The 26,048-nt window shown below is 37.9% G+C and overlaps 1 protein-coding gene across 2 annotated transcripts in view; it reads right to left on the bottom strand.

Annotated features, from left to right (window-relative positions):
• ARHGEF3 (Rho guanine nucleotide exchange factor 3) overlaps nt 1-26,048 on the bottom strand; it is a 114,248-nt gene that overhangs the window by 51,853 nt on the left and 36,347 nt on the right. The window contains exons 3-4 of one of the 2 annotated variants that reach the window (XM_042823436.1): nt 24,369-24,435; nt 7,934-7,996 (exon numbers count right to left, since the gene is read on the bottom strand). In XM_042823436.1, coding sequence (XP_042679370.1) covers nt 7,934-7,996; nt 24,369-24,435 — 130 coding nt within the window. Of the gene's footprint in view, nt 1-7,933; nt 7,997-15,924; nt 16,055-24,368; nt 24,436-26,048 lie in introns of those variants that run through there. The other variant, XM_042823439.1, reaches the window with a different exon arrangement.

Genomic DNA, 26,048 nt, shown 5'->3' with positions numbered 1-26,048 from the left:
TAATATTCTAAGATTACTAGGACACTGAAAAATGCCCCCAGAGAAAAATAACGAAGCTTTATGAAAAAACACATTAAACTTCAACAATAAACTTTGAGATTCAGCTGCTTATCCCTTCTGACATGATTCTGCACTGAAGTGACCTCTGAGTAATAGCGTGCACTGATATATTCCTTTTTCCAACTAGTAAAAAAAGTTCCTGTCAGAGATCTTAAAACTTGTTTGACATTAGTGCTGACAAAGGGCTTAAAGGGTTGATATATCATAGAACTGTATAGCTTGGGTTGGAAGGGACATCACAGATCGTTTAGCTCCAACCCCCTGACCCAGACACGGCTGTCAGCCACTCAGTGAGGCACCAGCTCAGCTGCCCAGGGCCACACCCAGCCTGGCCTTGAGCACCCCTAGGGATGGGGCACCCACGGCTCTCCAGGCAGCTGTGCCAGCACCTCACCACCCTCTCAGTGAAAACTTTCTCCCTGACATCTAATCTAAATCCCCTCTTTTAGTTTAAATCCATTCCACCTTGTCCTATAAAGGAATATAAATGAACACTAGAATGAATATTTCAGCAAATGTTTCAAACTTTTCTTACATTTCAGGCTGTCTTTAACCAGGATCTTTGATTGATCTATTAATCTTGAAGTAATGCTGGCAACATAGATGGTATCACGTAAGCATACCAGAGCTGCTATTAGCAATGCTTATATAGTTCTGCAGTGATTAATCTGGAATTATAAGGGATAAGCTGAATAAACACTAAAAACATTGTGGGGGAAGTGCATTTATCACATCCAATACATACAGTACTACAGCTTAAGTGACATAATTATCCCAATTCTAGGAGCAGTCAGTTTTAACAGAGCATTCAAGTCTGGGCAGCAGAGTTGAGAAAGTCACTGAATGTAGAAACACTCAGCGAGGCTGGGGATGAGGAAGGAAGTGAGGCTGCTGGGCAGCGGATGAGGAACTGAGGCGGGAGCAGGGATTTTCAGTCTTCATGTACAGGAAAGTTTTTCATTCCTAACACTAGATGATGAACAGACACACACATTGCACTGGTTATACAGAGCCCTCCTTTTTCTTAAAAACTGGTCTGCATGGTCGATATCATATGTCCAGTATAAAATACAGTTATCAATGACAATGCACAAAATTAAATGTAAAGATCTTGGGTAATATTTATTACTATGGAAGTAACACTAGTTATAATTTTGACTTCTAAGTAAACCAGCCACCAAAGTACAGGTTTGTTGATTCAATTTTGTTATGAAAACATACAAAAACGTAACTTCATCTCTGCAAATCTGCATCAAGTCAATCAACACACACACAAAGTATGTTGATGCCTGACTTCGTAGCTGTCAACAATATCTGGCTAGTCTCTGCTCACAAATGCTCCTGATTTTACCATGTTGAAAATTATCATACATCAAGTCTGGTCCAGTAATCTGCAAGCAATTTAAATTGAATTCAAACTTCAATTGCCTGTTTTCATTACAGAGGAATATCATAAAAGAAAACAGCATCATTAAAGGAAATAACAATCAATTTAACAAATCAGTACACTACAACAAAATATGAACAGTACTGAAAAATACTGGTCTGCTAACCACAATCTGTGTAGTCACCATTCAGAAAACAACATGGGATATAACAGACATTAAAGGCCATTAATCAAAAGCTCACTTTCTGCCTATCATATAGGGAACAAATGCTGTAGCTCAGCAGTGCTAGGCTGCAGCTTATGTAGGTATGGCCAAAAGGGCTTTTAAGCATTTGCTTAAAATAAATGATACATGAGCTCAGAGCCAAGGACCAACTGCAATTCCCAGTTAGGATCCTGAGTTAAGAATGGGGCAGCCAGCCTGAATGGAACCTGATTACTACTGCAATCCACACTAATTATTTTCCATGTTCCAACTTCCAACTGAATCAGAGATATAAATCTGTTATCTGCAGATTTCTAGAACTAATCAATTATTTGTACTTCGCAAAGATTAAGTCCTGTCTCACACATTTTTCAAGGAAGTAATTTCTTGCAGTTCAGAGTAAAGCACACAGATTGAATGGATCTTTTGGATGAAATGCTTCTGGTCTGGGGGAAAAACCTTACTTCATTTTCCTCATTCTTCTTTATAGTCAACAGAAGAAAAAACTTGTGAGACCAGAGTTGACCTCAACAAAATAACACTAAAACTAAGAGCTGGTATCAGGTCTTTCCAGTTTCACGCCACAATTCCTCTGCAGCTCCCAAGACCTGATGACAATTTAAGCTTCGATCAGAAATTAAAGTAGATGGCAAAAGCAGTAGATTTGCAATATCTCAAGGGTATTCTTGGATACCTCTCTCCCTTGAAGGATTTCACCATTCCTGTCTTACACTCCACAGATGTACATATCTTTAGTTCATGAATTCAAGTACTAAGCACACCTCATCACAAAAAATATAATATGAAAAAAAAATTGCTTTCTAGAAATCAACAATTTCCCCACAAAATCTTACTTTATTTTCCTCTCAAAGACTTCATTGTATGTCCAATTTGAATCCCAATACTGCACAATAATGAAGAATCTCAAAGCATCTTTATGCACATCGCTCAAACTCAGCTCTGAAACTTCTGTTACCATTTTTCCCCTACTATTACATGTCCCAACAACTTGTTTAGTCAAGCTCTGCCTTTTTAGTTAAGTTCATAAAGAGCAATTGGGCATGCTTCCTTTTGTTCCACTTCAGAGATACATCACATCTTCTAATCTTTCAAAGACTTCTGCATGTGGAGTTTAGCAGCTTTAAGTGTTTTCCAATATCAGCTTTTTAAGCAAACAAACAAACAAAAAAAAAGGAATAATATTTGCTAGGATAATGCAGAAATATGTTGGGTTTAAATTCTAACCATTAATCATATTTTTTTCATTTTTATTATCATTTTTGAACTTACTGTTATAAATGAATGCCATAAAGACAGTTTGGTCCATGTTTGCAAAGTATTTGGCACACTGTGTAGATAGATCAGTATTGAAGCTGCCCGACTTCTTCACACATCTGTTATCTTCACCAGAATTACCTGCAAGGCTTGCAAGACTTACGGGAACAGTTAGCCATGTTCTGAAAAGTTGTGCACATCAATAAAGAGTAACCGTATTGCAACACTACACAGGAAATCTGAGATCATTACAACACTGGAGGACAAGAATGCAGCATAACTGGCATTTTATACTTTTTTTTGTGTTTAAACAAGGCGCACATAGGCCTCGTTTAATGAGCAATAAAAAGAATAACAAAACAAAGCCTTAAAAAATGACATTACAGTACGTCGAGTAATACCAAGAGCAGACAGTGTCTAGCCTATACCAATCATATGATGGATTAATAATGGATTAACAACTGCTCCTTTATTATAAAGTCGGAATCCAGATGGAGTACTGACCATCTATCCAATAGAGCAAAATTAATAAGCCATGCATAATTCAAGCATATTGTATACATCTTACTGGACAAGCTGAATGCCTATAATACTATGAACACACAACACAGCAGAGTTTAATGGAAATAAAAAGACCCAGATACAATATATATTATAATTATCTCAACTTTGATAAGATGATGCAGATGTAATCCCTTCTAAGCTTTCAAAGCTACCTCTCCATACCTTAGTAATCAAATATTATTAAGTTTATAATTAAGTTTAATTAGGTCAAAGAATGTTTCAGTTACATTACTCTCAAATACATAACAAATATTCACTCAGCACTAAAAGCAATCAAAATTAATGAACTCTGATCTAGCCTATATTCATCTTGCTTAGGTCTGGGTATGTATTTGTTCATAGTTTACATTGGAGAATATTTTATTAACTTGCAAGTTGACAGATGAGCCTTCAGATTTTTCCACTTCAGAGAACACCAATAAGTTATCATTTGGGAGAGTTTTATTTTCAGCAATAATTTATATATATCCAAAATAAATAACTCTTCTGAGAATTTTGCCTTCTTTACAAACGTGTTTTACTTATTTAGTTCAAAGTCCATAAGCTTACAACAAATTCTACACACAATTGGTAGAAGAGAAGAACTTCACAACTGCGCCCTTTTTCTTCTCCTGAAGAGGATTTTGGTTAAATACATATTATTTTAGTTTGAAAATTCAAGTGCTCCATTAGGTTTTTATGAGCTTATTGCTCTGGATACCTTCCAAGTCACTTGTGTTTTTATAGAGTTGAGACTCATGAGAAACATGGCATCATCTCTCATCATTACAAGATTGTGACTACTTTGTAGTTACGCTCTTTGCAACAGCAATTAAAAATATATTGCTTTTAAACATCCTGCTAAGTGCTTTATACAAACCTTCAGATAAGAGGTTCTATCTATCAGTGCTTTTATAGCATAATATATCAACTATATCTAACAGTCCAGAGTTTTCTCAAAGAACATTCAGCTGCAGAAAGTGAACAGTCACACAGTTTCCAAGAAAGATGCAAAGCATAGCAAAATCTGGCTACCAGATCTCAATCCCTGTGCTCCTCCAACAGACCTGACTCAGAAAAGGACTGCACAGATTGAAGAGCTGCATTTCAAATTCTGGGTTTCAGAAAAGAACAAGTGGCAGCAGCAAAAAAAGTGAAAGCAGAAACAGAAAAATCTGTAAATTTAATCTCAAAATTTAAGTAAAGGGAGACATTCTATTTGCACATGGAGAAACAAAGAATTGTAGACTTGTAGTATGGTATTTTACATACTAAAAATAATAATATGCAAATCACTCTAGAACATAACACCATTTTAACAGCACAGCATGAAACACTTCAAGTTATCTGTATACCAAATGCAAAGTAAGGCTTTCCATGGAAGACTACACAAACAAAGCCATGTAAAAGAATACACACCTTTTCCTTTAAAAACAAACTTCAAATTGCCCTATGTTCATATATTCACACACTCATCAGCCCTCAGCCTGCTGGACACATCTGTCACAAGTTATCACTAAGTGTTTGACATTGAGGGGATTTACAAATCCACTTCTTTAAGTTGGCATAACATGAGCCAAGACCAACTAGTCAGCTTAATAAGCCAGCTTATCAACTCCTGAAGTGTCAGTACCAGTATGGGTCACTAAACAAATACAAAGGACGTTTAACATGCTTAGGTTACCAGTCCTTGTCCTGACTCAGCAAAGCTCCAACCAGCATTTCCTGTGAAAGAAAACTGCCATGACTGATTCCACTTGAAAAGGCAGGTGTGTCTGCCCATGGTCAGTCATTAAAATAGATGTCTGTTTTTATAGGAGGATTGAAGATAAATGATGAGGTAAATTGTCAGGAGATCCAGATACCTGAATAAGTATATTGCTTTCCAAGGCACAAAGCAACTCCAGCCTTTAAATGGTTAAAACCCATTCTCTTTCTTATCACCTGACAAAGGTGCTGAACAAACATTTACTCACTTGGACTGAGCTAAAGATTGCCAGAACATAACGTTAGCTACTGCCAAAGGCAAGCATAGGAAAAAGAACAAACAAGCAAGCAAACAATTACCAACATCACAAGGCATATCCTTGAGGTGATGGATGCACTGAAGAGCCCATAGCAGTAACTGCTCCATGCAGCTGACAGCACGGCCTCACATTGGCAGCTCCATAAGATGGAGGGATCAAATGGGAAACATTCACCTAACCTTGTAAACCAGGAAGTGTGCTGTACAGCAGTTACATTTACTTGTTAAATACATGCTATTTCATTTGTTCTGTTTTGGGTTGCTTTGTTGTTTTGGTTTGTTTGTTTTTATGAGAGAGAAAGATTTGAACACCGTGCCTGAGAGATTTACTACTTCACTAAATCTAGTTTCAGTAAAACTTCAGTAATTTCGTAATGACTCCCATTAGAATCTTACATTCTTAATAGGGAACACATTCATTCATTTTTAACCTTTCGCCACTCCTCTAGAAAAAAAAAGAAAAAAAAAGTTTTCATTGAGAGCATGCACAAGTTATTAGGCCCATCTTTTTAAAGATACAGAAGAGTTGCCAGAGAAAGGAGCCTAAACAGTTCCGTTAGGCTCCAAGTAGGCATAAGGCCCTCAATGTGTCATTTTGAAATTGCTGCTGTTTGAAAGAAAAATATAGCAGATTGGGCCAATAACAGTAATTCAGATTGGCCACACTGGCTAAAGCTGGATCTCTGAAGCTCTCTACCATGTCTCTAGCTGTAGTGCAAAGCAGATTTCCAGGGAAGGAAGGGATATCGGAGTAAAAACCTAGCAATACCCTGTAGTTTGCTCTCCCAGAACCCTGAAAGCATGCAAGGCCAAGGATTTCTCAGATGGAAGAAAGTCTGTCAAGTTTGTCAAGTTTTTTTTTCCATTAATTTGTCCAATCTGACTTTTGAAACCCAGCAAACTTTTTGCACCCAGAACACACTGTACCAGAATTCTACCTGCTATGTGCTAGGTGAAGCAACCTTTCAGGCTTAGTGTGAATGAGCCTCAGATCAGAAGAGTATGAACAGCCCTACAAGGATCAGATCTTGGAGAACTTATTTAAAAAAAATTACTTTTTCCCCTCCAGAAGTTTCAAGCATATTGATTCTATCTTATACAGATAAAGTTACAAACAGTAACATCTTTCTCATTATTATATTTTCCTTCTTTGGCTGCTGTTCCTTGGGCAGAAGATGCCTTGCATGTGAATAGTGCAGAGCTATAAGTGGAGCCACATAACCACAGCAGTGAAGTGCTAGCCCAACATGAAGTCTACCAGGATTAACTAGCACACTCATTCAGCTCAGGCTGTCGCGAATCTATGATCTCCAAAATGGCCCAGGATTCTACCAGTCAACTTGAGGCGCCTGTGAGAGTTCGCATGTCTGCACACATCCATGCAGATGAACCCTTACATTTAACTGCTTCTTCAAGAAACATTTATACTAAACAAAAACTAAATTTGATAAAGAAACCACAGCAGTAGGTATGACATCTGCTAATAGATTAACTGCACGAAAATTCTACAGAAAGGGAAAAGTGCTTCAACAGCTGACTGTGGGGAAAAAAAAACTGAAAACAACAATAAAAACACCAAAGGGAATGATGAATTCATCTACGTTTCTTTTACTTCCATGGATTTATTTTACCAAATGCTAAATGCTAAAAGTTAGTTTTACATGGGAAACAGCACACAACTATTTGACACACAAACAAACTTTGATTCAACATCTATCAAAATTAAGAGAACTGTTTTAGTCCCTATAGATCATTTTTCCAGTATGCAGACTTCGATTAGTGAAGTGTTGCTTCTTCTTTTTAAACAATAACAACAGTTTTAACCAACTCAGCAGTCAATGATTCACTTTTACACACAGAAACAACTAAGAATTACTTAAGAGTTCAGAAACAGCAAATAAATTTTATATATGTACCTTAAAACCATGTAATTTTATAAACATATTTGCTATTGGCTTCTTCAGATCTGAAGAGTGATAGAAAATCATAGCTGTGTTTCAGTGGGCCACTTCAAAAATGATGCACCTAGGTCACATAACCACAGTAACATCACATTGCACAGCTTCACAACACCAGCACTATCCATCACTGACGTAACTGAAATAAATCCTCTCACATACCACATAATAGGACAAAAGATCTATATTTAAGTGCTGTATTCACAATGCCAATTTGCCCCGATAATTATTTACTAATAAGAGATTCACTGCTTCATAACAAACTGTCATTCTAACTTCCCATCTTTCTCTTTAAAAGTACCCCTACGGAAAAATGAAAAGCAGTAACACCTTTTAATTTAAATAAGCAGAACAAAGTATTCATGCTGTGTATGAAAACAATACAGCTAAAAAGACAAATGGGTTTGCTTCAGAGCACCAATAACAGTAATTTTTTATTTTATAAGTAGAGACAAAAGGAAAACCAAGAAATCACTCACGCTTGTATCCAGGCTGCAGATACTGATGGTATCTTCATCTTGAGTACTCTGTTTTCGTTTCTTCTATAAAACAAAATGAAAATAAAAGCTCAGTTTTCATGAATGTTACCAACTACTAGCAGCCTGATCCTGAAATAGGTACACATAATGGAATCTCACACACATACACAGCACTTCTACCCACACTAGTCATTACAATTACCACACATGTGAATTCAAGCTTTATTTTCACATGTTCAAACCCTATCAGCATAAGTAAATTAAACGTTTTCTTTTTGTGCCCACAGTGAGTTAGGGTCACTTACATTTACACACTTTTATCTAACACTTCATTTATCACACTTTTTTTGAACTAATACACTTCTATTTCTAACTAGATTTGTGAGTAATTGTTGCATGTTGTAAACTGTACTTCAGCACTGGATATGGCAATTTTTGCAGCTAATGAAACTGTCTGGGTGAAAAAACCTTTGTTGTAGAAATTCAGTATTTACATTTTTGAAAATGTACATTCAGTGCTAAAGTACTCCTCTCAGCCAAGCAATGCTATATAATGATGAGACAAGGTGAAATACACTGGAGGAATTAAATTAACGTGTAGTAGGATTTCAACATCCACGTCAGTGACTGGGTTCTGCTCTACATGCAGCTTTTGTTTTGTAAAAAAAAAAAAAAAAAAAAAAAAAAAAAAAAGACAGCTCCTCCTTGATGCCCTTTCACGGGTTCATCACAAGACTGATCTTCATACCCTTCAAATGAGAAGTATGAAATTTCATTTAACAGAGCTCTGCATTTCTTACAGACCAGGAAGATTTAGGAAACAAGAGAAGCCACAGAATATATGATCCTTATTTATCCAGCTGTGTTGTCTTCCGCTGTCAAGTAGAGATAAGCACTCACAATAGCTGGGATTTAGTTCCCAGTCTACAGAAGTCAAAAGTAGAGCATTTAAAAAAAAAAAAAAAAAAAAAAAAAAAAAAAACCAGCACCACACAGATGTCACACTGAACTCCCACATTTTGAGACAGCCAAAGTTCAGCTACAAGTCAGGATCCTCACATTGTGCAGGTAGACGAGGCCATTTCTATTTTCTGAATCTCACAGAAGTATTAAACACATCTTGAAGTCAAGAAAGGTAATAAAATAGGAAATACAGATGCACTGCATGTACACACTCTATACCTGTGAGTCTTCAGGCTACAGCAAGTTCAAGAATATTTACTATAAAACACAGAAGTTTTTATTTCACAATGTTTAAAAACAAAAGTAGAGGTGTTGAAAGCTTTTGTAATTACCTACTAGTTTAGAACAGATCTTTGAGTTGCACTGTATTTGATTAAAAATTTTGCTGTCTTTTTTGAAGAAATTTAACTTGTTTCATTTTTCTTCCTCCTGGCAATGGTGATTTTAAAATCAATGACCAGCTGTTCTGACACTGCTTTTATTACTATACTTAGAAACAGAAACTGGATTATGAGCTCCCCAACCACATTACACAGTGAAAGGTGTTCTGTAAATCTCAGACCTCAGATGGTGCATAATCAAATCTCTCTTACAGTACAGTTCTTGGGTGGATATGCACAGATGGACATGATATAACTGTAATGACAGCTTGGGTTGGGATTTGTTAGTCACATGAGTGTAAAAATGGTGTAAAATTAAGTAATTAAGCCTCAGTCTGCAAAAATTGGAGTTAGTTACACATGGAAGAATCAATGAAATGCAACAAAAGATGGTTAATCCATCATTCAGAGAAAAACAAAGGAATTCTGTTCTGCATCAGAAGCTGTCAACCAAAAAGACATTAGAAGATTCTGTTCATCATCACTGAGATGCTTCAGTATGTGTTCCTAACACAGTATAGCCAACAAAAACCATGAAGTTGTTTTCTTTTTTTAATGTAAATCCTATGTATGCTGTCTCCTGTAATGGAACAGATGTAATTCCACTGTTAATGAAGAGGAACAAGACACAAGTACAGTTTCTTTGTTAAATAACTGACTTACAGGCTCACTCACTGGCAGCCACACAGCTTCAGCTCAACAAAGTGTGGCAGCTCCAATGCAACAGAGCCCTGTTGAAAAGTAACGCCAACTAAGAAAGGCACAGGCACCCCAGTAAGACTGCAGGATTAGAGGAAACACAGGAAAGATCATCCTGTGGCTGTAGCAGTTAAGTTACCCAACAGCAACTACGTAGTAAGCTTTGGACCAGTGCATTTAAACAGAGTATATGGGCTCAAAACATGGAGCTATAGTTCACGAAGTAGCATCTACAGAGGATAAGAGTCCAAGGCAAGGCTGCTGAAAAAAAGCACAGCATAAAACAGTTAATACATGAATACTGACTTACACCCCACAAGTTATATACCTAAATATCAGTTTGCTCAGTAGAAACAAACTTGTATCAGCTGTGATGTACAGACTAAGAGAGATGAAAGCGGAGATGTAAGGAAAACAGCGACCCTGGGTGAGCCAGGACAGGTCGGTGAAGGTTGCTTGGCCTTGATCCTAAAAGATCACTTTCCCTGCTGCATTTCAGCACTTCTACCTTCTGAAAAGTCACAAACCAAACAAATAAAAGCAAAATTTCTTGTCTGAAAGTTTGTCCCAAGGACACTGTTAGCCAAGTCATTTTGTACAGAAACTGACAAATAGCATCAACCACTGTTAATGCTTTAATTTTCTAAGAATTTCAAGGGTTGTCACCATATAAGGTGAGGGAAAAAGCCAACATAGCAAAACTTATTCCAGTAATTGAGCTACCAGATACAGTTCTTTGCCCATAATAAGTGGATTAGAAGCAAAGTCTGCACTCGATATTGCTCATTAAATTAATCCCTGCTCCCTGTGAGCATCTTTTACCCAAAGGAGTTACAACTACAGGCTCAGTTGCCACAGTGCAAGGCAGCTGACCTCTTTATCTCTCATGTGCCAGAAAATAAACCCTTAAATATTACTCTCCATCATATATTTAAGGTCATATCACTTTATCTCAATAATTTGGTGTACATTCCTTTCACAAAAGATGCTAGAAGTATATAAGCACAAAGAAATAGCTTTACACTGAGCCCAGAAGGAATCTGTGAATAAGTGCTGTGCGTAGTGCACACATTTAGGGCAGAATAAAGCTTCCCTGCAAAGCTGAACGTCACAGACAAATTAATTTATAGCCCAAAAACAGAAATCAGCTAAGTGCCATGTTAAGGAACAAGCAGAACTTCCTGCCACGACTTAAGTAAGCAGGTCCCTCAATGAGCTTGAACATCTGTTTTACACACTGACATATTTATTTGCCATTTGGGCAAAATAATTCTAATCACATCGTATCACACGATATTAGATTTATCATGCCAGTCTATATCATCACACAGTGCTGTGTTAAGCCAAAAACTACAATGTGAATCTTCACTCAGTACATCACCTGTACTGGCCCATGCATAGCACAGCAGAGATGGACTGATTTTCTAATTCTTTTCATTGCCATGCACACAAAGCATCCCAAGTTGTTTGTATCACATTGTTTACAATCATCCATGGTCGTGACAGTCACCAGTTTTTATAATTTTTTTCTTAGGACAGCATGGACTGAAGAGATACGTGCAGTAGGAAGAAGACAAATGACAAAGCTTATAAATAAGTAAATAAATATTCCAGATGAACATTTTTGTCATTGTAACACAAAAAGAGATTCTGACTAAACATTTCAACCTTTTTCTCACTGCAGTTAACAACGGGTGCCTTGAATCCAGCTTACATTGAGTATAAAATTACAAGGCAAAATATTAGTGACCTTCTATCTTGAGGCTAGCTGAATAATGCCTAATTTAACATTTCCTGCCACAGGTGGTGGGATATAACCTCACATGGCAGACTCTAGAAGGTGACTACAAGAGGCAGTAGCCGTGTCACCTTACCCAGCTTAAAGCCAGAACGTTCATGATACTGGAACAAGAATAACCCCCACAAAGGATTGTTTTCCATGCTATCACATTACTATTGTACTGACATTCAAGTTACTAAGATGAAATATAGGCACAGATGCTTTAAAAAGAAAATGACATGGTGCAATGTAAGGTTCTTGAAACAAGAACAAGTCTGTATAATGGAAAACCATGTCATATTAACCACATGAACATCTGTGCAACAAGCAGCTAGACTCCTAGGGATTTGTTGTTGAATACAGTCTTCCTGATAAACCTCGTTCAGAGCTAACCCATTCCAATTTCACAACACTGCTAATTCATTCGTTCATTCATAGCTTAAGCCTCACGAGAAATTAATTCACCACCTTTCAAGACCAGCTCTTTTTACCTTACCTCAGCCTACTGCTCACCTGCACAGCAGCACCAGCTGATGTCCTTGGCCACACGCTGAGAGCCCCAACAGCCTGGAGGCATGGAAAGTCCTCCACTGCCTTCCTTCCAGCTGAACAACACACCACACATGCCTTCTTGGGCTGTAACTTCAGAGTACTGATTTCTAACACAAAACTTTAAGGAGAAGCACTATCCACCCTACATCCCAGTATCAGTGTTCTATATTACCTTTCCAAAAGATCTTGCTTAAACTTCAAAGAGAGCCAAAAATTCCTTGAAATCTTTATATATGGAAATAAGTTGTATTATATTTCCACTGCCCTCTACTGTTTTGAATATGAGACATAGATTTCTTTTTCATGATACAAAAACCTAAGCAAAAGCTTAATTCCTACTGAAGGAGATGACCTCATTGCCCACAGGTTTGTGGGTGCCATGTCCCACCCTGAACACATTCGGCTGGTGGGCTGTGTGAGTATCAGAAGCAGTAACACAACTTGTTAGTTCTTGGTGTCCCAAGCAAAAACACAACAAAAATGACAGACCCTAATTCTGTTACAGCACAGCAGAAAATTTCTAAGACAATCACTGAACCTCAGGAAGCTAGCCTGGCAAAATTGCAGCGCTCCTTTTCATCTCTCTCTGAGCAAAAATCAAAGTTTTATTTCTACAGCACTGTCACAATGGATTCAAGATTTTCCACTCCATGCAATATGAAATGAACACCAAAGTGAACAATGAAATCAAAATTACATTCAGTGTGTTTAACACAAACAACAGGAAATGGGTGTGCATGTACGGGATGCTGTAGGGACAAGGATCAGCAGAGCTTTGTTCGAGGACTGATAGTTATTCTATCTTAATTTAAACCTTCTTCCTTCCCCTTTTCAGAAGACAGGGAGAGCATCAGACAGTGGAATCTAGCAGAGAGCTGAACATGCTGAAATTTCCTCAGTGTGCTACAAAATGAACCAAATTCAGATAAATAAATTAAATATATTTTTACTTCTTTCTCCTAGAGAATTCCTCACTACGTGAGTCATCAGCAATCACAATTACATGACCTTTACTGAGTCAGAACTTTAAGACAGACTTGAAGACTGCTACATTCATTATACTTTTAACTAACAACTACAACCAATATCCAGGCATCCTAAATTTGCCTGTGTAGAAACAAAAATTAAGAGGCATCGTGCCCCAACTGACAAAAGAAGTCGGTGCACAAACAGTGCCCGCATCTCCATCACGCTGACCTGATGAGAATGAGCTTCCTCACCTTCTAAGTTTACACTGAGAGAGTTTATTATAGACCCAGTAGTAAAATCAAGAATAAAACAAAAGCGGAGTCTTTACCCTTCAGTCATTGTGCTCCTGAAGGCCTGAGACCTCCCCTGTCTGGGCAGCACTGAACTTCTCTGGCTTCAGCTGAACACGAGCACAGCTGTCAGCCACTACTTCTGCTTCCAAACCTGCATCACCTGTGTTTGCCTTTTGTTCATGGAATGAAAATCACAATGAAACTTTCTCACTTGAAAAACAGATTTGTTCCAGTGATTTTTTTTTTCTTAGTTTTTCTCTTTTAAGAACTTCAAGAGTCTTAAGGAGCTTTTCATTGCTGTTTCTGTACACAGCACCAGAACCACATACAACAGAAGGAAAATTTCCATAAGGTATGTCTCCATGTGACTTTTAATGACTTACATTTGCATAAATTGCAGTCATCCTTTACTACTCTTACACTCTTTGTTGGTTTGCCTTCCCTCAGCCTCTTGCATTCAGCATCATTATGCTGCTCTGCCATTCAAGCCACAGACAGGTTCCTCTATGGTGCTGGATCCAAGTGCCTCAAGTGCTGTTCCTCAGCATCACAGATGGGAAAAAATGGCTGCACCGAAAATGGATTTTTCAGCATGGATAAAAGCATCAACCTTTGACTAAAATCACATGCTGTTATTTCTTACTTCTGTCTTTCACTTATATTGAACCCAAACACAAATACATTTCTGCTCAATTCCTCAGGAAACAAGACTCATGTAAAATTGGTGGATATCCCCACGACTCCTGATTCTAGAGTTATTTTTCTTTTAAAGTGTTTTCTCATCCAGTTTCAATCAAAATTGACAAAGGGCTGATGTTTGCAATGATTGTGGAAGATATAGATAGCAAAGGCATCAAAATATGCACCCAACTTGAAAGCTTTCAACATGAGCTCCTTAATACACCAGCAAATCCACGTGATCTTACATCACTGACAGACATGCATCCTCCCTGGCATTCCACAACAGCCATAATATTTATTAGATTTCTTTTGCTATACATTGTTGAGTAAGCAACAACCAGAATACATACCCACAGCAAATATGAATATTAAATACATCCAAAAAGACTAAACCAATTGTACAGCACAGCGGTTAATAATCAGCAGCCTCACTCTTGAGCTATTTAATAAATACTGAGAAATCAAATGCATAACATTTATTAAAGCGAGTTTCACAAGCTGAATAACTCTATTTCTCAGACTGTCTTGATAAACTTCCTGAGCCTGCTGCAATTTTGATATACCTCTCATAAACACAATTTAAGTCAGAACCACATAAAGCATTCCACATACGATCTTAAAAACATTCAGAGCAGTAAATTTGTCATAAACCATCTCTCTTGATGCTGAAAATTCTGTTAAAGGGAACATAAAACACAATATATCCAATTAAGAATTTAGTTTTAAGCTTCAGTATATTTGAGCCACATTCTCTGCAGCAAGCACAAGAGCATGCAGGCCACTGAACAGAGCCTTGCCTCACATTCCAGCTCCTCACTTTTATCACCTTTATTTTTAAGAACTTCAAAGTGAATTTTATTCGACATATGCACAAACGTTTCAAAACAACTTTGCTTCTCAACTAAGAGGCTCTGCAGCCAGTTGCAGGCTAGGATTAGATCTGCAAAGTTAGACATCTAGTTATGATGCTGATGCACTACTCTTATTTGTAACCAATAGGCCAAAATTAAAATCCCACACAAGTCACTTAGAATAATCAAGAATTAAATGCTAACCATTTCCTGTATTTATGATCAGTCTTGCTGCTTTCCAAGATGCAAAGTCTAAAAGCACAGACAGTTTTCCAGGTGATACTTCACACACATGCATGCACAGCACAGTAATTATGCTCTGCAAATATACTATTACACAAGATCTGTTAACAGCTTTCACTTTGGCAATGCATAAACTTGTCCATATAGTTTTAAATGTTCCCATTTGAATTCTAGCATCAGAAAAAACGATTGGTTTTATGCCAGCAGAGACAAATTTACATATTTATGGTAATACGGACTAATGAAAGGCAAAAAAAAAAAAAAAAAAAAAAAAAACACCCAACCAACCAACCAACCAAAAAAAACCACATCAACCCCTATGGTCCCACAACAATAAAATTCCAATACATACAGAAAACCAAACCATCATCAATCCCACCAGGAATAGCATGGTATATGTATATACATTTTTTAGAAATCTCATTCTTACAGAAGGAAACATTCCCACTAAGCACTATTTTTTCATTGACACAGTTTTAAATCCTGCAACACTTGGAAGCATTATCTGTGCAATTTCAACTTACTACAATGCCATGCAAGCAAACAATAAAAAGTGGCGCTATCCTGAGTGTACACTTACCTGATAATGCACAAAAAAACAACACCACACCATGAGGTACTTTGTATCGTACTCAGATTTAGGAGGCTTCCTAATCTTCAGTGCGGCAGTGAAAACTCTTTGCTGCAAAGAAGCCCCTATGCTTCTCGTTCAGCTTTCGGCAGGAACTCCTCCCCACGCGGCCACATAGCTTTGTCTCGCTTCCTGTCATGCAGCATACAAGTACTATCATCAGCTGAGTGACACATATCGGCACGTCTCTCTCTGCTTTGCTTGTTTTTTTTTCCCCAAGACTGCTCTGAATAATATTTTTGAAGATAAAAGTGCTTTAAAAATTGCTAACCAACGTGAAGAGAATGGCAGTGGTATGGCAAAGGTAAACGCAACACTGATGTGTTTCAAGTAGTAGGTAAGTGCTTGGGGGAGCTTTGGGATTCAATAACTGAAACACAGTCTGCCTCCTACATGCTCAGTTCTCAAATAATTGCAACGGCCTTTAACTCATGTAGCATAACTATCTCTAAATATAGATGCCTCCGTCAGAAAATAAACATCTGGTATATACTAGGTGAAGCTTTTGAACATCTAGTTCACAGAAAAATTCAGTGTTCCAGAAGTTAAGAATTCTGCTAAACAGCACTTAAATTAACAGAGGCACAAGGACAATAGCTCAGCAAAGACTGTTATAGAATCAGCCCAGAATTCAAGCCCAAAGATGAGGCTGGCGGAAGGCCCAAATTTTTCATTTGAGGACATGTCAAGGAAGTGCAACGTCTGATTTTATCTGTGGGAGTTCTCTACAAGTGAAAAACTCACCCCATCACAGGAAACCCTAATCCTTTGCCATCGGAATTTGGTAATCCCTCACCCAGGTTTGAAAAATAAATACTTTGAAAAAGCTCTGGGCAAGATCCAGAACATAGGATTAGATGTTAGATGCTGAAGTTCAGAACTATGACCCAAAAGTTTTGCCTCGGCAGTTGGTGCTCACTCCTACAAAACAGAGCATTCCCCAAGACTCTTGAGACCTACAGATTTCTGCGGAGGCAGCCCCAAATAAAAATGATTCTATTCATATTTCTTTATCATAAATATGGAAGGTCTCCCATCTTCTGCTTTCAGTGGCGTTGTGCAAACTAACCTTCCTAGAATGGGTCCATAACTGCCCTCATTTCATGACTGTTTCACAAGGCTATCAGTCTGCTTTGGATGAAGACACAGCTGAAACTTAGAGCACATTTGTGAGAATATTTAAGGTTGTTAATCACTGAAAACTTGAAACAGTATTTGGAAAAGTCAAAAGCTTTCCAAAGGCTGTTGGCACAGGTTGAAGCTGTTTTCTAACTGTTATGTGACTAAGGGATGCTAAAGTTAACTCTCAAAAAAATTTTACAATTAATCACCATCTAGAGTGACTGCACCATTGTATACTTTTTTAATCAAAGGCAATGTAATCAATGTTTATAAATGTGCATTTTAAGAGTTTTTGAAATCTTATCTCAAATCACATTAGGTTCGTATTATAAGCAGTGCTTCATAGGCCTTGAATAAATTTAGCAAGATATTAAAAGACCACTATCACGTTGCTCTTACTAGGCATGTGCCAGATTTTAAAGACAGCTTTATTTATGAACTGCTCTGTGCTTACTGGAGACAGAAAATAGCATTAGCTTTCAGTAAGAATCTTGTGCTCATGTTTATTTTATACATAACTAGGACTCATTCTAAGATTGAGATGTCTTACAGCAAACCTGGCCGTTGAAACACTTCAGTAGTTAGGAAGAACAAACTGGTGGAGTGGGTACCAAAAAACCGACTCAGAATGCTTCATCCATTCCAGAATGCTTCTTTCTTTCTGTTGAGAACAACAGAAGGAACTCCACTTCCTTCCCCACCATCAGCTCCCAAGTTCTTACAAGCTCTTTCAGTTCTTCCTAGGATTCCCTTCTCCTTCACTCCTTACAGAACTTTGAATAGATTTCTGCCATTGATACAACTTGACAATGTAGATCAAAACCTGTGGAACCTTATGGAGAGCCAGAGAACTGAAGGAAACCTCTACTGCAGCACTGAGGACTTCCCACCTGTTTCAGTAGATAGTGATTTTTCAACCATTTACAAATGCATATCCCATTTATTTACTTTAAAACTAATCTAAGCGCTGACAAACCGGAAGTTTTTACAACAAATTCATATTGATCACTGACCATTTTTACACCTAAGAGCACTGGGAAACTGAACAACAGACCTTCACAGTGATTTGGTTAGAAGAACAAACAGGTTGCTATGGCATCAAGTTCTACTGGATGCATCATCATTAGTACAGCCATTCTGCCCAATATTTATTTTAAATTAAAATTGCTATTCTGAAACAATGTAACAATTAAAACGCGGACTTATATTTCAAATTTGTTTCTAAAAAGCTGTTTTCTCAAACAAAATGCTTTCAAGTTCAGATGGAAAACAGCACCACACTGCTAACCATTACAATGAAAGTTTCTGAAATACAGTTATAGGAAATACTGATTTCACATCACGTGTTCTCAAAAAGCAGTCGCTGCTGGGGTGGGGAGAAACAAATACAAAGAAGTGGGCAGAGTTTGGTGTGGGTTCAATTGAGCACAGGTCAAGTTCATCTGCTGTTGAACAAAGAAAAGAACAGTAAATGACAGCAGGAGTACAAGGTAACACCCAAACTATGATTAAAGGCAGGAAATCTGCTATATAACAGAACATCAAACTAGGCCTAGGAGAACGACAACTGGACCTTTCTGCTTTATCACACGTGGCTTCTAGCTCAGTACTGTTTGTATGTGCAACAGAGTTGGTATAACAGGTTTATAGCACACGCAAAATACTTCTCCTATAAATAACAAATCACACCCAGAACAAAAATAAACTTGTTACAAAACACTTTGAACACTTTTTCCATAAAACAAAGTCCCACAGCGTTAATAAAGTGGCTGCATACAGCATATTTCCAGAAAATATCTATTCTGTGAAAATATAACATGAAAATATAACAAAACTTGAGAAAAGAGATGTATTATTTATAAACTGACGATATTAATTTGAATGAATCCAAGATATAATAAATGTAATGCATACCTTCTACAATGCAAATGATGTCTTGCAGATGTAAAAAGCCTATGAGTCTACTCAACACAAGATTTCTGCAGCACTGCTGTATGAGAAGAACCTTGTCACATACACATCCCACTGGTCCTTCAAAAGGATGCAGCCATTTATCACAGGTCTAAGAACTCACTTACAAATCATGTTTTGCTGGAATAAAACATTCTGATTTTCTGACATGACTATGATCCAGTTACGCAAAAGCCACACAATGAATTTCTGATAGCATCTCTATTTTTTTTGCCAACATAAACCTTGCTGTTCCAAGAAAAATCAGCCTTGTGACTAATCAACAACAGCTCCAATGGTTTGCTCAAAAACAAAACCAATAATAAACTAAAATATTTAAAGCTCCGCCCATAGGTTAAACCAGGAAGACATCAAAGCCAACTCTCTTAATAGTAAAAAAAACCCAGCATCCAAGGTGACAATTTATGAGCTCTAGTCTCCTGAACTACAAATACATCATGGATAGAGATTTCTAATGCTCTTATTGTCTCCAATGTTGCTGCTGTAAGAGTTTAAAGTTTCCCCACCCCTGCAAATCTACAAAGAATGAACTGCAAGACTACAGAGGAAATCTACTTCTACTGAACCTGTAATGCAGGCGTGATGTTTACAGCATCCGTCTTCTAAGACACTAATGCAGAAAGACTTACAGAATTGCTTCTTACCACTGCTAATACCAGATATCAGAGGCATTCTGGCCTGAACACTGACAGAAGCACAACAGTCCCTCCACAAAATCAGGATAAAAGAAATCCTGAACTAAGACTAAAGGAGGGGAAGTGCTAAAGCAATTAAACTCTGAAGTGGAGGAGTTTGCAGTCCCACTGAAAGAAGAAAGGGGGAAGGATCTAATAGGAGCAAGCAGAGCACAAGTATACGTCATCTCTTAGAAAGAAGAAAAAGAAATGGGGAATTTTCTTTTCGAAGAGAGGCGAAATGGATCAGAGATCAAGAATCCACCTACTATTTCCTTAGCAAGCTGCAAAATGTTAGGAAAAAATCAGAGGACTGTCCACAGAGGGAAATACACAAGCACACAGTGAGAGCAGGCACAAGGAGCAGGGACACCAACAGCACTGCCCCTGGCAGAGCAGCCCCCTCCTTCTGCACAATGGCATTATACACAAGAAACACTTTGCTTGCTCCAAGGAGGAAACTATTGAAATTGTGTCTGCAAAATGCAAGTGCATTAAAAAAGAGAAAAAAACATAATCGTGCTTTTTAACGCATATAATAACATGTCTTAGAAAATTAATTGGTCTTATATTGTTCATACTTCACTACCAGATAATGGTACTGAAGCATGTTTAATCTACAGACATTAGCTGGTTAAGTTTTCTTTAACAAGTCCAACTAAAGGCCTGTCTGATACCATAACAGCCTCTGCTATGGGTAACTTTACTGCATAAGCAATGTCTGCATCCACTGGTATTCAATTGAATAGAACCAGTCAGAATCCAGAAGCAAGAGGTGTTTTCTGCAGTGGTACATGATTATGTAATTTATATAATTAATCATCAAGTTAAAACCAGGAAAAAAAGAACTTCTCTCTTAGGAACCTGCACCTTATATAGTTATGTACCCTGAAGGGAACAAATGAAGTCTGCCAGCCTGCACAAAACACACACACAGTTTTGCAAATACTGTCTGAAAAGTGAGGAATTCTTCCCATTTGGCATGAAATACATCTTTTCTCCCCACACACATACCTGAAACAAAATTAGCAAGGAAACCACTTACAAACCTAAAATTGACCTTCAGCAAGCTTAGCACATTTTTATGTCAAGCTTCTCATAAATTATATCAGCTTCCCTCCCAGATGACCATATCTGCAGTTTAGTTAGAAGCTTTTGCAAAACCAAAAAGGAAACAGAAAACAAGGAAATATGAAGAAGTGCAGTTGCAGTAAATCTTCAGCCTTTAGACAACCACACACCAAACATCTCAAAATGTCTCAAGTAGAAAATATTGGTTTAGATTTTGCTACTGATTTATTTTTAGCACTAAAGTTACTGTAGGAGAAATAAAAGAGAAACAAGCATAATGGTTCAGACATCTGTTTAAAATATGCAGGAAGTGATGCTAGCTCTTTGTGGAGCAGTATAGAGGAAAATCAATGATAAGCACAGACAAAAGCAGCATCCTCTGCAGCTATGCCTCCAAACCTGGCACTTCTCATTAACCAGGTAACTGCTTTTCTTTTGACTGCAGTTCCTTCACAGCCACCCGAAGAGCCATATCAGCAGGGCTGCAACAGACCACTCTTGTAAATACATCTAAATAGATCATTAGGAAGAAGTAAATCACTTAAAGGCTTTTAGTAGCATGAGCCCATCACTCATATAATTAAGGCACTCTAGAAAATTATCCTGCTGGTGAAACCAGAAGTAGTGATTTTGAGGCAGCAGAAGGGGAGATAGACAAAGCAGTTAAAATCTGAGACTCCTTACGAGAGATTCTCAGGCTTCACGAATTCAGGTATGTACAAATAAGCTTGACTGCATTTACTATGGATAACACAGCACACAGGCACATGACTCAAGGCTGTATCATAACTTACGAAGAAGAAAAGAAGCTTTAATTCTCATATCTTCCACCTATAGGTGCATGATTGCACAAATACAGGATGCTTCTGTTTTTCATTTGTTTCTCCTTGTTTCCACACCTGTGTATCTGCTTTCACACACTCTAGCCTTCCTTCATATCCCTCTCTACTCTCTCACACTGTCACTACATTTTTTACTGCTTTCTCCATCATGATTCTCTCTCTTCCAAAGTTCAGCTTCCTCCTCTTTTTCTCTCCAATCCTGCAGCCAGCATCTTCCTTTGCCTTGTTTCTCTTATACTCCAAGCACCACATCCACCAGCTACGGTCCTGTGTTCTGGTTTTCCAATTACACTTGTGCCAAGTTTGTGATATTCTTATCTCCCTCCACAGGTTCAGTGTTTCTTCCTCTCTGAAACTACAATTCTGTCCATAAATACCTTTCCACTAGAACAGTTTGCTGGGCACCTGACAGTGCAATCTCTTCAGAGAGCAAATTAATCAGATGCACTATGAATATATGCAGGAGCACTGTACACCTCAGAGATTGCATTGCTTGGTACTTTTAAGCCTAAATCTCATCAAGACAAGAATTATGTCAGACCCTTTGAAAAAGAAAAAAAACAAAACCAAAAAAACCCATAATCAGCTCACTGCTGTCACATGGAAAACTGCTTAGCCTTCTGGAAATAGTTGCTACTGTTATCTTAAACAGCACTGGCAGAAACATAAATGGTATCATCTTGATATGGAAATTCCCACAGAGGAAATCAAACCATGAGATTCAAAAGAACACCTTAAAATGGAAAATGAATAAATACGTTTAAGCACAGAGAGGAAGACAGAAGCGCAGAGGAGTTTCCCCTTGGTAAAAGTTAAGCATCGGGGCCCTCTTATCTTTCTTTGAGGTTTACGTTGGTGTTTGCTCGCTGATGCTTTAACAAGCCCACTTAATCAGCATGAGATACAGACATGCTAAACCAGTGATCCAACTGCAAAGTGAGGACAGGTAAACTCATAAAACATCATAACCTTCTGTTTTATTGTGACTGTTGAAATGATCTCGCATTACAGTCTGCAGTACAGAAACAGCACAGATGTTTTTAAAAAGCATAGCTATGAATAAGTCATCTCAGCAGTTTTGTTTGTTTCACTCAAGAATGGCACTGATCCACTGTCAATATTAACGTAGCTCATTTACCCAACAAGATCTTATACTTGCTTAAGAAAAGATATCAAGGACGATCTTTTATCACTAACCATCCATACCAAAACCTTTGTGACCTGAAGTCTGCTCATTGCATTTTCCATAGCACACTTTTTCCACCCATCCAAACAAAGCTGATGCTGACACCCTGCAGAAGTCAGCAGAGACCGAGCTCTCTGGTCCAGAGCTCAGCTGCCTCAGCTTCAGCATCTGAACAGATTCAGGGAACAACTGCTACAGCTTCTTCCCCATATGCAGTTCTTTATTTTGGATAATTCTCTTCAACCACCCATTACAATGCATTTTATGAAATATTAAAGCTATGGAACTAGAAGTCTGTGTTAGTGTCCCATAAGTCTCCTTAAAAATAACAAGGCAGACAACTCCCACACATCCTCATTTCTATACACGAAGGAAGCAGTTTGAAGATCCTTTTCACAATAAGCAATAGTGGGTGCTCTACTTAAAAATACCCGTCAGTATCAGATACTGTGAAAAATATTTCTAGTTTCAGCAACGTTTATCATATCATGACCAGCACAGATCAGTACATCTTATACATGTCATTTATTCTTTCAACAACACATTCCAATAACATCTTCTTACTTAAATGCTTTGTTGAAGAAGCTCAAAGAAAGCGTATTTACATGCTCTTCTGAATAGAAATTTGTTAGGTTCAGTGCAAGTCAGTTCTCATTACAGGTAGTGGTAATTTATTATTATAGAAAATGAATTTTGCAAGGCAGAAAAACCCTTATTTTGACTTAAAGATTACAGAAACACTGCTCCTCAGATGCAACACACAGTGACTCCTAGACTGTATCCAAAGCTACAGCACTTACATACATGGCAAATACTCTTGCCATTTGAAAACTACCACCTTAGGCTTTTCAATAGATCAAGTAGAAGGCTCTGTTTCAACAGAGAGACTTGAAAATGATTGACCTGTGTTAGCACTACACCTCAGACCTGAAACAGACATGGAAACATTGTCTGATATTGCTAAAAATATATCAAAGTTTTCAGTTTCATTTGCTTTGCTTTTTCACACATTTTTTCATTCTGCTGCTGTGGGAGTGCACATGCGTGCAGATGGCCTTGCTCAGCCAACCAACAAATCAGAAATAAAATCTATTCTCTCCAACCTTGTAAGAAATCCAGGTAATTTCTGCTAGCACTTGTACTTCTGCAAAATTGAGACATTCAAGTTTCCAGTAATTCTACAAACATCTACACTGTAGTTAAAAAAAAGATAATTTAAAAAAATCAAAAAGTAGTATAAGTCACTTCAGTCTTGCTGAATAATTCTCAAATACGAAAACAAATCAATTTTACTTCACATTAAACTGGTTACACTAAATTGTCTCCCCAAATACTTCTTAGTAAATCAACCAATAGCATAAACAAAACCTGGGTTTTTTAGAAAGCACTGTAGAAGGTCACAAAATGAAAGATTTTTATTCTGCTGTTCTGCCATGATTTCAGCACTCACAGATTATACTTCAACAGCTAAGTCACACAGCAATAGGATGAAGCAGGAAAAAGGTATTAAAACAACATCAAACTTACCCCTCTGAAATTCCAGCCTTTAGTAGAAGGAAACAAGGAAAAATTGTTCTGTTGCTGTTGTTTTGGCCTGCAGAATGAAACAAGGAAAAGCATTTACCAATTACATTTTTAGCTGTCATGTTTTCTATATCAAAAATGGAGTGACAACAGAGGAGAAAAAACAGAATTCAGCTACTGAGACACCTTAGATTTCCTTGGCTGTACTCCTGACAGGCTTCTCTCTTCAGTTCAGACAAACATTTCAATTTAGATGGAGAGCTAAGGGACATGGCAGCCTTACAAGCCTTCAGAGACGCACCGACTTGATGTCTGGCAAGAACTTTGCATCACTCTGATTTCCAACAAGCAGAGACAGCCCTGACCCTGTGTGCTGCTGAGGCCGCAGTTGTGCCAGGTGACGCAGGCTGTGCACATACAGCTCTGCTAGGTGGCCACCAAAGGGCCCCAAAACAGCAAGGCTTTGCCAAGCACCATGCAAAGCAAGCTAGCCATGGCCATGTGTGATGCGAACAACTAGAGGAGCTGACTTCAGGTTTTACTCATTCAAAACCTTCTTCCTACCCTATAATTATCACTGTACAATTATTTCTAAAAAGTAACCATATTATCCACTTCACTCTTAACGAGCGCTTTTCACCCATTAAGATCCCGAAGTAAGATCTTAAATGATTCTGCTAAGGTAGGCAAACATTGCTGAGGCTTTACACATGAAGTCAGATCAAAGCTTGGCTGACCTGCTGAAGCTGACCAAACCAACGCACAGTTCAGTGGCAAGGCTTAAGTGCCGAGCACACTGCAACTCAAACCATGCAATTATTTAAATTACAGGAATACGTGCACCTGGTTAAAAAACAACAAATTAAATGGCTGCCTGTCAAACCTTCTCTCCATCCAACAATAACAGGACAGACGTTTCTGCACTTCAAGCGCTAGACTAACATGAAAGATCTGGGAGCAGCTTCTGCTCTTCACAATTCCTGAGGGACTTCAACACACTGTGCCCCAAGTCCTGCAGTGTCAGGACAGCAGTAATCATCCCTGTCTTCGTTTTCTGTCTCCTCTATTCAGATGTAAAATATTTGGTGTAAAATACTGCATGTATGGACATTTTCATATTACATACGATACGTCATAGAGCTGGGGTCGCAGTAGACATTTTTAGATGTTAACACAATGCAAATAACGTGATATACTATAATCACAACAACTGAGATGGAACTCCAGCCTTGGCGTTAATATTCTCAGGTTTCACTCTAGTAGCCAGCCAGCCATGAACACCACCAATATTTCAAGCACACTGCAGTATACGTCGCAGACTTACGATGACTGTCCAACTGAGTTCTCCTACTACATCTTTCCAAGTTAAAATATTAAGAAATTCAATTTCTAACCCAGGATCCTCAGTGGAACTCTAACTGCATTATGAGAAGAAAAGAATGTGATCAACAACAAGAAGTTACACAGATTATTGATCATTCTAACAGTGTTTTGCATCCATTTTGTCCAGCAGCAGGCACAAATGATCTCAGACTAGAACCAGACTCCAATTTTCCAAGAAGCATTGTTTGCTTTTTCTAGATTTCTTTCTGTTTAAAGCCATTTAAAGCTATATCTTATTTAAAAGCAATTTAAGGCTATAATTATTAAAGAGCCTGAAATACCCAACAAACAGTTTTAAGA

The sequence above is a fragment of the Centrocercus urophasianus genome, unplaced genomic scaffold, assembly GCF_019232065.1.
Source record: "Centrocercus urophasianus isolate 14NV4802_14NV808 unplaced genomic scaffold, USGS_Curo_1.0 seq_22, whole genome shotgun sequence".
Taxonomy (NCBI): domain Eukaryota; kingdom Metazoa; phylum Chordata; class Aves; order Galliformes; family Phasianidae; genus Centrocercus; species Centrocercus urophasianus.
The sequence above is the reverse complement of the archived record's forward strand: the minus strand, read 5'-3'. Positions and strand labels throughout refer to the sequence as shown.